General features: G+C 31.5%; 1 protein-coding gene across 1 annotated transcript in view; it reads left to right on the top strand.

The window, feature by feature from the left end:
* The window catches only part of TRDN (triadin), a 102,309-nt gene that overhangs the window by 14,324 nt on the left and 74,173 nt on the right, over positions 1 to 13,812 (top strand). Inside the window, exons 3-4 of the mRNA XM_049772619.1 lie at positions 77 to 241; positions 2,157 to 2,189. Of these exons, the coding sequence (XP_049628576.1) occupies positions 77 to 241; positions 2,157 to 2,189 (198 nt within the window). The remainder of the gene's footprint in view (positions 1 to 76; positions 242 to 2,156; positions 2,190 to 13,812) is intronic.

Below are 13,812 nucleotides of genomic sequence, written 5' to 3'. Positions count from 1 at the left end.
TTTTAAAGAACAAATAGAAACTATTTCTTGGAAAATTATTGTAACTTTTTATTGTTTTATTTTTAATTACTTGCAGCCAGCTCTATTTCCAAGATTGGCTCAGATCCTCTTAAATTTGTACATGGAGCTGTGGAGGAAACAACAGACTGGATATATGGCTTCTTCTCTTTGTTGTCAGACATCATCTCATCTGAGGGTGATGAAGATGAAGATGATGATGGTGATGAAGACACTGGCAAAGGTAAAAATATCATAGACATATGAAACTGCTAGAGACACACTGAATATTTATTATAGTGATTTTCTCATGACTAAGCAGAAGTAAACTCTCATGTTAGCTTAAACCATAATAAATACTTACGTTGGTGGTATAGTAGTTAGCATAGCTGCCTCCCAAAATAAGGACCTTTCCTTATCTAATAACATAAAAATAGACAATCAAACTAAGTAAATTAGTCTAATTTTCTTTTATCTTACATTTACAGTTCATCTGTTATTACAGAAAAATTAAATGCAACCATTAGAGTAGCATTGGAGTAGAGAAATCTTATTATTCACTATTATAAATCCTCAGTAGCAACACATATTTCTATGTTGCTTGGGAAAAATTTAGTAGCTATGTCTCAAATTTATACTCTGAAAGATTTCAAAAAGAACAGTAAAACTAAACACTATATAAATGTTTTATAAATATATACATCACATTCTTAGTCAAATAGCAGAAAACTCTTCTACTAAAATAATAATCAAAAGTAAATTTATTGACCAAATGGAGATAACAGAGTGGAAGGACATATTGTAAAAGTCACAATTATACAACTAAACTATTCATATTCTCATATATATTAATGATTTCAAAAGAAAGTGGAAAATTTAAAATACACATAAACTAATATTGAAGATATGTATTAAGAATAAAGTGTTTTGATCTCATCTTTTAGGGTATGTATATTGGGGTCAGCCTTATTAGTCAGAAATGATTAATTCATGCTTAGCTACCAGGAATTTTCCTATAATTTTACTCTTTTCTAGACATCATCTAAATTTGTATTTGTTTAACCCAAGTGAAAGGTCAAACTAAACAGCAGAGAACATAAATTGACATGATATATGAGCTATTGTGTATAATTTGATTTACTGCCACAACCTTATTAAACTCATAAAAATAAGTTTTCTCAAGTAAATGTATATAAATAGGTATAAATAATATTTATTTAATTACTGGATGTTAGAAGAAAATACAAAGACTTCAATGGCCAGAATATTTACAAAAAGCTATATATTTCAGAGAAGCAAGATAACTTTTATTAAATAGAACTTGTTTAGGAAGGGAATCAGAGCTATATAGTACAGCAGGTGGAGCATCTGCCTTGCATGCTTCCTACCTGCATTCATTTCCCTATATCCCCAAACCAGGAGTAATTCTTGAGTGTAGAGCCAGAAGTATCTCCTGAGCATTACAGGGTGTGACCCACCAAATAAAGCAAAACCAAAACTTGCTTAGAAATATGGAAAGGGAGGGGCCGGTGCGGTGGCATAGCAGCTAGGACGGACCACGGTTCAATCCCCCTACATTCCATATGGTTCCTCAAGCCAGGAGCGATTTCTGAGCACATACCAGGAGTAACCCCTGAGTGTCACTGGTGTATGTGGCCCAAAAACCAAGAAAGAAAGAAAGAAAAAAGTAAAGAAAAGAAAAAGAAATATGGAAAGGAAGAAAGAGTGGAAATATTTGTATAAGAAAAATCATGGGGTTTTCTTCAGAGTGGGGGAAAATACAAAAACACAGTACAAGCAAAGATCAAAGACATAGAGACAAGCTGGTGATACTCATGTTCAAAGGAGAACATGTGTTTGAAGGAACAAACCAATATAGATTACTTTTTTTTTTTACTTTTGGGTCAGATCAGTCAATACTTGGGTTACCACTGGCTCTGCTCTCAGGAATTACTCTTGGAGATGCTTGGGGAAGCATATAGGTGCTGGAGATCAATTTCAAGTTGGCTCCATGCAAGGTAAGCACTCTAGTAGCAGTACTATTGCTACTGCCTCAATAACAGATATTTGTAATAAGCATAATAAAGTGAGAAAACGTAGAAACAATACCAATCCTATGTTAAACTTTTAATTTATGTGTTTATTTTTTCTTGGTTTAGGAGAAACAGAGGAGCCTCCCTTGAGAAAAAAAGGTTAGTGTTTTTCCCTTTTAAAATATTCATTAGGGGCCGGGGAGATATCACAGTGGTAAGACATTTGCCTTGCATACAGAAGGACGTTGGTTCAAATTCCTGCATTCCATATGGTCCCCCGAGCATGCCAGGAGCGATTTCTGAGCATAGAGCCAGAAGTAACCCCTGAGCGCTGCTGGATGTGACCCCCAAACTAATATATACATTCATGGTATGTTTATTTTAACTATAATTGAAATATTTAATAGAATTTTATTATTCATTTACTAGGTCAAGATTTTTAGTTTGAAAAATATTGCATAGGAGTGAGAATGCAGAACAGTGGTAGGGGACTTGCCTTACATGTGGCTGACCCAGGGTGGACACAGGTTCGATCCTTGGCATTCCATATGTCCCCCAAGCCAGGAGTGATTTCTGAGCACAGAGCAAGGAGTAGTCCCTGAGCAATGCAGGGTGTGGCCCCCCAAAAAACAAACAACAAAACATAACAAAAAAGAAAATATTTTATATTCTTTTCAATGAAACTGATTCTATTATATGCTAGTTGATTTTACTAATTGATACCTTCCTCAGTCTAATAACATACAAGTCAATGTGAATTGTGAGGATTAGATTCTGTGTACTTGAAAATGGTGTATGAGGTGTTAACATTATCTGTAGTCTCATAGCGACCAAATTTATTGTTTTGAAAGTTTTATTATATTCCTTCTTATTTTATTGTTTGTATGTGTTTCACTTTTAGATAATAAAATGGAAAAGGGTATAGAGAAGCATAGAATAATGTATGCTATGTATCATCTCAAAGGTAATGTCACATGGATGTACATTACTCTATGTGGTTTAGAGGACTTCCTAGAAGGAATAACTAATATCTATAGTTACTGAATAAAATAGACTCATACACGGAAGCTAGGCACAATAAGATGTGTTAAAATTATATATATGAAATAAAAGTTCAACAGGCATTGATATTTTTATAGAAAAGATTGGGATATAATCTAAAAGGGACAACAGATACAGGGTATTATTGTAATGTATGAGGAAAGTGGTCAGCACTTAGCCTAAATGTAATAATAGTGAGGTGTTTGTTATTTCTGAACATATTTAGCAGCAGTCTCTTACAAGCATTTAATCAAAGGAAAACTTATCTTTTGTTGATATCTCCATAGTGAATTTTGGATGCAAACAGCAGAATCCAAATTTGGAGTTTTAGACTCATATAAGCAAATTATTATTACCTCACAAATTGAGCAAAAATTAATTTGTGTGAGCTATGGAGATAGTACATAAAAATAGAATGCAAATGTTTGCCATTCACAGGATATTTGTTTGGATTCCTGATGTTCCACAAAATCCCAGTCCAACAAATGAGAGCTATGAAATAAAATAAAAAATAAATAAGTTAATAAACAACTGATAATGAGCTGGGGCAAAATGTTTTGAAATGAATGTGTTTATGAAAGTAACAAAAAGAAAGGGTTTTCTGAATTTATTCTCAGAATGAGAACCCTTAAATCATTAAAACATAATCCAGTCAGCTATAATTCAGTGTGTTCATATTGGAGATTTTAAATAAGTTTATAAACAATATAGCAATAATGGTATTTAATAGTTTATTTTAAGTGGATAGAAGTTTAACATATGTTCAGTTTATTTGAAGTGAGAGAGGGAATTTTTTTATTTATTATATTTAAAAATTATTCATGAAAAATACTTTAAGATTGTATTCTCCACAAATTTACTACTGGGGCCAGGATGGCAACACAGCAGATAGGTCGTTTGCCTTGCAAGTTGGAAACCAGGGTTCTATCCCCAGGATCTTATCTGTCCTCTGAGCATTCCAGGAGTAATTTCTGAGCACAAAACCAGGAGTAACCTCTGAGTGCTTCCAGATATGATCCCCAAACAAACCAAAAATGTACAGTACATCAGTATAATACAGTACATAGATAATGATTGAAAAACTAATATGTGGTGTTGAATATTTTCTTTTTATTTAAACTTCCATTTGAATTTAAATATTGAGTACTTTTAATAGCATAAGTTATAAATACATAAAAGCCTTATAATATTTGTCTCTTAATTTATTGACTTGATTTAAGTAGTTAACAGCAATATTATTATAAATTATTTTGTTTATTTGTATTATGATCAAAACCAAACAAAACTAATGCTATAAATCACCTGTGTAAAATTAAGGAAACATTGTATTATTATCATTAGCTAAGGAAAGTAAGTGCTATAAATTATAATTGAAGTAATGTCAGCTATAAAATATGATATTTTGAAAAAGAATTTTGCCCTTTGGAGCCATAGTTCACTATGCTCAGGGATTACTCCTGGCTCTGAGCATAGGAATCACTTCTGGTGAGCTTGGGGAAACATGTGGTGCTGAGAATCAAACCTGGATTTGCTACATGTAAGACAAGTACCCTACTCTCTGTACTGTCATTACAGTATCTAAAAATAAATGTTATTAACCATATTTCTACCCAACTAGTCAATGCATAACTCTATTAAAGCCTACAGCATATTTAGTAAATTCTCAGATAATAAAGATTTGGAATGAGTTAATCTCTATTATGCTATGATTGTATAAATAATTTCTAAATGATTAAGATTCTGGGTATGATCAGTAATGTTAATAACTTAGGCAGTTGATATCCATTCATCTAAATAACTGTACATTAATAATCTTTTGCAATACAAAATACTCAAGATGCTAAGCAAAAGTAGCGAGGTTAGAGTGTATACCTGGCACCACACTACTGCTGGTGATCCCCATCAGTAGTGCAGTTCTGGAAGATCCCATAGACCACTAGCCTCCTAGACACTTCAGAGCCCAATTAGGATGGCATTCTCAGGTGAATGCAATGACTAGTTTGACTAAGAAAAGCAGGTTTGGGGTTAATTTTTTTAATGAAAAAGGTCAACACAACCATTTTATATTACCTTAAGTAATTAAGTCTGTGAAATACACTTAAGTATTACTCTTGTTAGTTCAGTCACTGCTATTTTACCACACTAAAAATGCAAACACTTTTTAATTTGAGGAAGAATTTGAAGTTCTAATTTGATGTGAATTAATAATCTGGTCAAAAAATTTCATGGTTGAAAATATTTATTATACAGGTGGAATTTTTATGTTATATGATTTTGATGTTTATGTAAATATAGCTTTAAGTTATTAGATATAGCATATAGCATCTTTTTATTTTTAGGTTCTCAAATTCTGATAATAAAAATGTAATAAAAATTATGAGGGTCCAAGGAACTGAGGCATTATAAGATATTCATTCTATTAAATAATATTTCCTAAACAATTATGTGTTGTTAGATGTTGTGCTTTCTTTATCTGGAACAGTTCTATGGAATATCTTTATATTGAATATTCTTCACCTGAGTAAAAACTTCCTCGAAGAAGTATTATTTTTCAGTTTCTAATATACAAGCTCAGATAATTTTTAATTGTATCAACTTATATTTGTATGATTTCCTAAAATTAATATTTTGAGCATCGTGTTTATATTATTATGATATATACTTTACTATATATACATAGATATTTATGTATGTATATATATAAAGCTTTAATCCATCCCCAAATTGCTTGACTATTAGTTTACTACCCTTACTTAATGAAATAAAGTGCCATCTTAAGGGTGCACACAACCAAATGTGAAGGTTGTTATTCTGTGAGATTGTACGTGTTGCGTGCAAATGGAGAGGAAGATGCATGCCAACAGGAGAGAAAGAAACTTCTCTACTTAGAGCAAAACAAATTCCATTTCCTTATATTCATATTTTTAAATTGCCCTAAGGCTCTTTAAACTAAAAAGAGCCCAGTAAATTTAAGCTCTGTATTTCATTGTGTATTTTTTTTTCACATCACTGAAATTCACAATAGCTCTTTGCAGTCAAAGTGAATGAGGAAGAGCCAGAAAATTTGAGAATCATAAATATGCAAAAATTTTGATTATTCCATTCAGAAGGCTTTATTGCATCATTGGGAGTAAGATAAGTGGACAAGTTTCTCTGCTAGAGATTTCAAAGCATCCCTCTTTTCAGGCAACTTACACCAGGCTGAACATTAATTATCTAAAAAAAAATACAGTGAGTGAAAAAAGGAAGGAGAATGGAAAGGTGGCTAAAATTGTTAAAATTCATAGAGTTAGATATTGTTTACTAGCTAGGCCATATGACCTTGTTAAGTAGATACATATATCTTCTTTAGACCTTTCTTCTAAATAAGTCTAGATCATAACTCAGCTCCAAATTGTGTAATCATTATGGCTTCATATTGCCCTCAAGCTGCCCAGTGAATTCACTATTTTATCTTCTGCCAGTATTTCTCAATGTTGATTGGATATGAGTTACACAAAGGTAATAAGTCCAAAAAAAGTGATAATGAGATGGGAGGTAGATTCAGAATAAAAAAAAGGCTGAGGTGAAGAAAGATCTGAAGAGATTCACATCTCAAAAAAAAAAAAAGCAGCGGTAGTAAACTGTGAATCAAAATTTCATCTCCATCAGAGGAATCAAACTTTAAATGGGTACATAACAGAAGACAGACACAAAAACATCGTGATCATTGTGAAGTTTACTGAACAACTCAACTTTGATCTCCTAAGCATTAAGCAGTCTTTTTAGGGCAAGAATAAAAAAATCAATGTATCTATATTTCTACCTAAATGTAGAGACTAACAGAGAAGTATGATTTGGAGCTATTAAATTAAAATCATTGCATATTCCTTCCTAGTTATTGCTACAATTTCCTTTTAAAAATCTTGAAAAATTGGAGCTGGAGCAGTGACACAAGCGGTAAGGCATCTGCCTTGCCAAGGCTAGCCTAAGATGGACCATGGTTCAATTCCCCAGAGTCCTATATGGTCTCCTAAGCCAGGAGCAATTATTGAGCACATAACTAGGAGTAATCCCTGAACATCACTGGGAGTGGCCCCCCCAAAAAAAATCTTGAGAAATTAAAGTGTGGATTGAATTCAAATGATGCAAACTGTTACTTATTCAAGATTTTGTATTTTAATTTGGAAAAATTTTTTCCAAAAATAAAACAAAACTACTAAAGCAGAAAATTTACTAGTGGTTGTCAACTTTTCATCAAATTCAAATGATGTTTTGATTTTCTTAGAAGCATTTTGTCCATTAAACACCAAAATCTAAGACAATGTAGTTTAAGTGGGAGAGAATTAGTTCAAAGTAATAGACAGATACAAGATTAAGGATGAGCTGGGAAGAGTCAAATCCAGGTACAGATTTACATATAATGTTATTAGCAAATCGTCTTTCATTCCCTGTTTCACTTGTTTAATTCTTGATATGTAGTCCTCATGTTGTGGCATTCTAATAACCAGAAGTTAATAACAACCTTAGCTTCATTTTAAGATAAACTGCTGTGCTCTCACTGAACTTCTTAGTAAAAACAATGTAGTTGATTCTTATTAATCTGTGTTCAGTTCTGTATTCTTTTTTGGGAAGTGAAGTGTGGGCTCAATGATTTTTGAAAGAATTCACTGAAAGATTTAAAATTCTAAGAAAAATGGATTATGGTAGTAGTATGCTTACCATTAAAATTAAATAACTGTTGTAAAAGACTCAAAGTAAAGATGTCTTGCATTTTGTCTGAGTTATATACTTTTTCTTGTATATAAGTACCTACATGACATAATTTGAGAGACATTATAATAAATTAATTATACAATATTAGAATAATTGCTGTGCATATCCCCCTCAATCTGTATACTGTGTGTTCTTACTGAATAATTTTCTCTCGAGTCACAATTGTAAGTTGGCATCTCTGCAGACCAGGCTCTGTCCGCAGAAGAGTTTTGTTTTATCCCTATTGTCCTGTTTCTGAATGATCAATTGTTTGTATTTAGGCTGCATCTTGCTTTTTGACCTAGTGTTTGGAATAAGAAACTAGTTTTATAATTATTTTATAATCTATTAACAGTACATATTCTTTTGCATTTGCATCAATTTATTTTTATTCAATTCTATTTATCTCAAACTAGAGGCTTTAATAATCAATACTCATGATTTATAAATATCCATCAACTATAATGTTTTTAAATCTTCAGCATATTTCTAAATTACAATCAGTATAAAAACATTAAAACCCAAATTCTTCATTCTTCAATTAAATAAATTAATGCTTTGTGATAAAGGAAAAGCTGATATCTGAGGATAGCAGATAAACACTTTTTATTTACATGTTATGAATATAATTCTATGAATATATAGTGATGTCATATATTATTAATTAACTAACAGTTTAGTCTGGCCTAGAACTTGCTGCTCAAATAATACCCATGAGCACTTACTTTAATATCATTTGAGAGTAACTTAGAAATGCAGAACAAGCCTTTATCTAGTCCTAATGAATCAGAATATGCATTTTAAAAAGATTCCCCAGGCAATTCATAGGCACATTAAAATTTGAGCAACATCAGTCTAGACAATATTCCTGCTACTGACAGTTATTCTGAAACCACTGGAGAACATATTTAAATTAGTGATTCCTAAAAGGCTTCTTAACATGAGGGAATAATTGACTAAATTTGGGCTGTAACTCAGGAATATATTTAAAATTATCTCCAGAGTACTCTGATATCCCGACACATCGGTCTTATCTAATGGCACCATATATAAACACACATAAATGTTAAATTTAATATTCATTCTAATCTATAAAATCTATCTTTGATTAGTTTTTAAAGGCATTATTTATAATAATTACATATATCTATATTAAGGGAATATGGGAAATAATATATAATTTTATGAAAAGTAAAAAATTTGTGACTTTATTACCATTTTATTGAGGCAATCACTATTTTTATAATATATTTATTTTATCATTTCTACATACATTATTTCAATACTACACTTATTACAAAGGTGCCAGCTTCCCTTCATCAATATTCCAATGACCCCTCCCATCCACTGGCCATAAATCCAGAGAAGCACATTAAAGTGGTCAATATCTCTTTTGGCCTTGTGATATCCCCATACTATATTTCTTTATATCCCATAAATTGAAGATTATTTTTATATGGATATGGTGATAATTACCATATTAGATGAATAAAAGTAAACTCCTAAAATTTCAAAAATATTACAAATTAATAAATTGACAGGTTTTTTAAACTATTTTACATATATATACTTCTAAAATATTAATAATTATGTTAGTACATTTTAAAAATTCATATAATAAACAAATTTACCAAATATATTACTAAGTAAACTTACTAAATAAATAAATTTACCAAATAATATTTTGATAGAGTGAAGAGAGCAGAGCTAACATAGAAAAATATGGATAGACCTATAAAATATGGTCTTATATATAAATAATGCTTACATATCTGCATCATTTAGAAAAAATCAGAGATTATAAACTTCTAAATGTACACAGAAAGAACATTCAAAACAAATGAAACTTTTGATTCATTATTTAAAAAGTATGAAAACCTTAGTAAGCTAGGAATAAGCAAGCCTTTCTTAATATAGAAGTGGATAACTATAAGTTCCATGAGCAAATGTGGCAAAAATGGCAAAAGTGTTGAGATTTTGTCTTGTCTTTAAAAATGTACATACCTTTATTGCTTCTTGATAAACTGTTTCAAAGTTGTGAAATACTTTAACTGTTATTTGTGTATAAAGTTATTATTCCTTCAAATCTAAAGTTTTACTTGGATGGATTATACTTGTGAGGTTTTTATTTGATTGAGTTTTTTTTCACTTTCTTTAATACTATGTTCTACAATTGTCTTGCAGCCTTTAGGGTACCATTAAATAAATTTGTTTATAAAGCCAAGGGAAATTTTTTGTTTTGAGCTTCCTTCTTTGGTCTTGATGCTTACAATATTCTGTCTCTGACTTTGTCCTTTCTAATTCCGATTAGGATGTTTCTTAGAGTTTTTCTCTTGAATCTGTTTTCACAGGAATTCTTCTGTCATCCTTATATCTGTTAAATCCTTATCTGTGATTTATTTGGTGGTTTTTTTATTGATTCATTTTCCTATTCTTCAAACACTTTAGTGATTTTATATTGTTCCACTTGAACTCATCATTTAGTTTTCTGGTATGTTCTTTATTTCTTTTCAGACTTTTCTCCATCTTTTATGTTTTCTTTACATTCCCTAGATCTCATCTTGGAGCTCACTAATCTTTCCTCAGTTGCTCTTTCTCTACAACTGTTGTCTTCTATTTAATTTTTATTTTCCCTAATCACTATATCATTTCTAATGGTCATTTTTACATTTCTACCTTCAGACTGTGCTTTCCCAAATAACTGTGGCATCATTTCTTTGAGCTCATTACAGATCCTTATCATGGTGCCTATAAACTTATTACCTAAGAGCTTATGTAGTTGATTGATTCTAATAGAGTCATACTCATCCTTACTCTTACTTTTTCACTCATTGAGCTTGGCAGATTTTTCACCCCAGTGTGTTTGCTATGCTCTGAAGGTGAAATGTAGTTTGCCTCATTAAAACTCTCTGAAGGATTAGACAGGGTGTTGTTGTTCTTTCACTCCCAGTCTTTATCCAGAGATAATAGATATAAATTGTGCAGTGTGAGATGTACAGAGTAGAGCAATCATAAAGCCCTGTGTTTTTGCAATAAAAAATAGTGTTAAAGATACAGAATATGTCTGTGCAACTGGAAATTTGAATGAGCAAACAGAAACTCAGATGTGGATGTGGGCGTACTGAGATGCAAGAAGTCCTTTTGCAAAAGTCTTTTTAACACTATATAATTTGGGTATATGATGTAAAATATTGAAAATTTTATTAAATATTTTACCTTTGAAGTAGTAACAAAATATATAGTAAGATATATTTGATTATTTATTGTAATTAAACAGCTATGTCCTGATAACAATTGGAAAATATCTTAAAAGTAGAAATTTTATGCCCTAAAAGACAAGTAATTTCTATTACTAATGTTAAAATTTAGAAAAGGGGAGCCAGAGATATTGCATGAAGGTGGGGCATTTGCCTTGCATGCAGAAAGACAGTGGTTTGAATCTCAGCATCCCATATTGTCCTCCACCCTGCCAGGAACAATTTCTGAGCATAGAGCCAGGAGTAACCCCTGAGTGTTGCCGGGTGTGACCCCAAAACAAACAAAACAAAACAAAACAAAAATTTAGAAAAGGGCTAACAGGATTTTTATATTGTCAAATGATTTTGTGATATGTATATAGATTTCATAGTATTATAAAGCCTTTTGTAAAATCCACAGCTCAATTTAACAAATTGAATTAACAGTTTTGAAAAATTATCATAGGTCACCTAGGTGACAGAGATTATCATTTTAATTTCTTGAGTATGTATTGATAGCACTTTCAATTAATTAACAGTATAGAAAAATTATGTTTTATAATGGTCATGGCAGCTTAAAATTGTAAATGATAACATAATCAAACAATAAGTTTGTAGTGATCAAAGAAGATTAAATGCACTGGTGAATGGGAATATGTGTTCTTTTTATAACTAAAACCCAACTACAAACATACAAACATGTTTTTAATTATAGTGCTTAAATAAAAATAATAAAAATTAAAAATTAAAAAATCAAAACAAAAACAAAATACATTTAGTATAGCAAAAATCTTGATTTTATTATGAATAATTATTAAATACCATTAGGCCATTCTATTTTAATTTATTTTGATTCCAATTATTACTACTTCTAACATCTTCTACCAGATCTAGTGCTTATGGCCTTTTTCTGTCAAGATTCGAGTACAAGTTGAGCTAAGAGAATACTGAGAAATTCTGTTTATTTGTGATTACAATGATACCAGAGGACATAGAGACTTAAGTAAAAACTTTATTATTATAAAATGAGTGCTGGAGGGATAACACAGCAGTAGGGCATTTGCTTTGCATGTGGCCAACCAGAGATAAAGCCAAATTCAATCCCCTATTGTTCCCTGAACCTGCCAGGAGTGATTTCCGAGTGCAGAGCCAGAAGTAACCCCAAATCATCACTAGGCGTGGCCCAAAATATACATACGTACACACATAAATACATATATAAATAAAATAGCTTTTATTTTTGAACCTCCCAAGTCATTCTCAGTAGGTTCAGGGCCACTGTCAGAGTTTTACCACCAAAAAAACCCAACCAGCCTTTTGCCCCATTTGCCAGAATAGACAGGTATGAGAAAAAGACATGGCCAGACAAGTTAAGACGCAGGGAAAGCTAAGGATAGCATGCATAAATGGTTGAGATTGACCACACTTGTGGTGGATAGGGTATGAATAAAGTTGATGCTTCCTGAAAAAAAAAAAAAACCAACCAGTGGTTCAGCATCTAAGAATGCAGTGAATCTTGGGCCTGGCAATGCTTAAGGATACCTGGACCACCTCAGAAGTACTCAGTGACCTCTTGGACTGCACCCTGCAAGATTCAGGGAATCTTGTAATGACAGTGCTCAAATCTGAATTATGATGCCCATCATGTACCTTAACTGCTGTCTTCTCCTGTCACAAGATTTGACCAGTCAAGAGAATACTGCTATAAAAAGGAGAACAAATCCAATTAAATTAATTTTTACTTCTTATTTTTAGAAATGATTTTGTCTAGCTAGTACTTGTGTGTTTATATCGAGCATTGTATACTATGAGAAAATTTCAATTATACGTAGCTCCAATTTGAACATCAAAAGGCTAGTAAAATCTACATATCCTTTCAGATATCCAGATTAGATTCATAATAACAGTCACCTAGTTCTCATTATTTCCATGTATAAAATATAAAAACAAATCTTATTTGACAAATATAATGTAAATGATTTCTATTATTACCATAGAGAGAACTGCAATAGTTCCCAAGCAATAAAATAAAGAAAATAAAAATTTTGATATTTTAAAGTAAGTAGAATATCTCATATTAAAGCCTTGCCTCTGTTATTTATACTAACAAGATTATATATAGTAAAGTGTTATTACAGATATAGTGCATTCAATTAAAAGTTTATTTTAGAGAAAAAATATATATGAGTACATTTTTAAAATGTACAGTGGAGCCAGAGATTAAATGGAGGTAGGGCATTTGGCTTGCATGCAGAAGAAAGGTGGTTCAAATCCTGACAACCCATATGGTCCCCTGAGCCTGCCAGGAGCTATTTCTGAGCATAGAGCCAGGAGTAACCCATGAGTGCTGCTGGGTGTGACCCCCCCCCCCAAAAAGGAAAAAAATGTAAAGTGTCCTTGAGTTGATTGTTTAGAATTGTATTGTTCCATAAATTATATGAAACAAAATCCAATCTTTATAATCTACAATTTTTCAAATTATTATTTAACTCACACAAAAATTATAACCAGTTGTGTCCCCCTCTCAAAAAAATTCAAATGGAGCTTTACTTTAAGACTATATAACAGGTTACAGTAGCATGTCTAGCAGAATGAAGGAGACTGTGGGGAAGAAGCTATTGAAACAGATAAAGGAGGTCAAATATTTGGTGGTAAATAGAAAATGGCATTTAATAGAGCCTCATGATGTACATAATTTATATACATGAATCCTATATATAGTTATAGACCAATGTTACTTCACAAAGCAAAAATAAACAGGGGCCAGAGAT

This window comes from Suncus etruscus, chromosome 4, assembly GCF_024139225.1.
Source record: "Suncus etruscus isolate mSunEtr1 chromosome 4, mSunEtr1.pri.cur, whole genome shotgun sequence".
Taxonomy (NCBI): domain Eukaryota; kingdom Metazoa; phylum Chordata; class Mammalia; order Eulipotyphla; family Soricidae; genus Suncus; species Suncus etruscus.
This window is presented reverse-complemented; position numbering and strand designations above follow the sequence as displayed.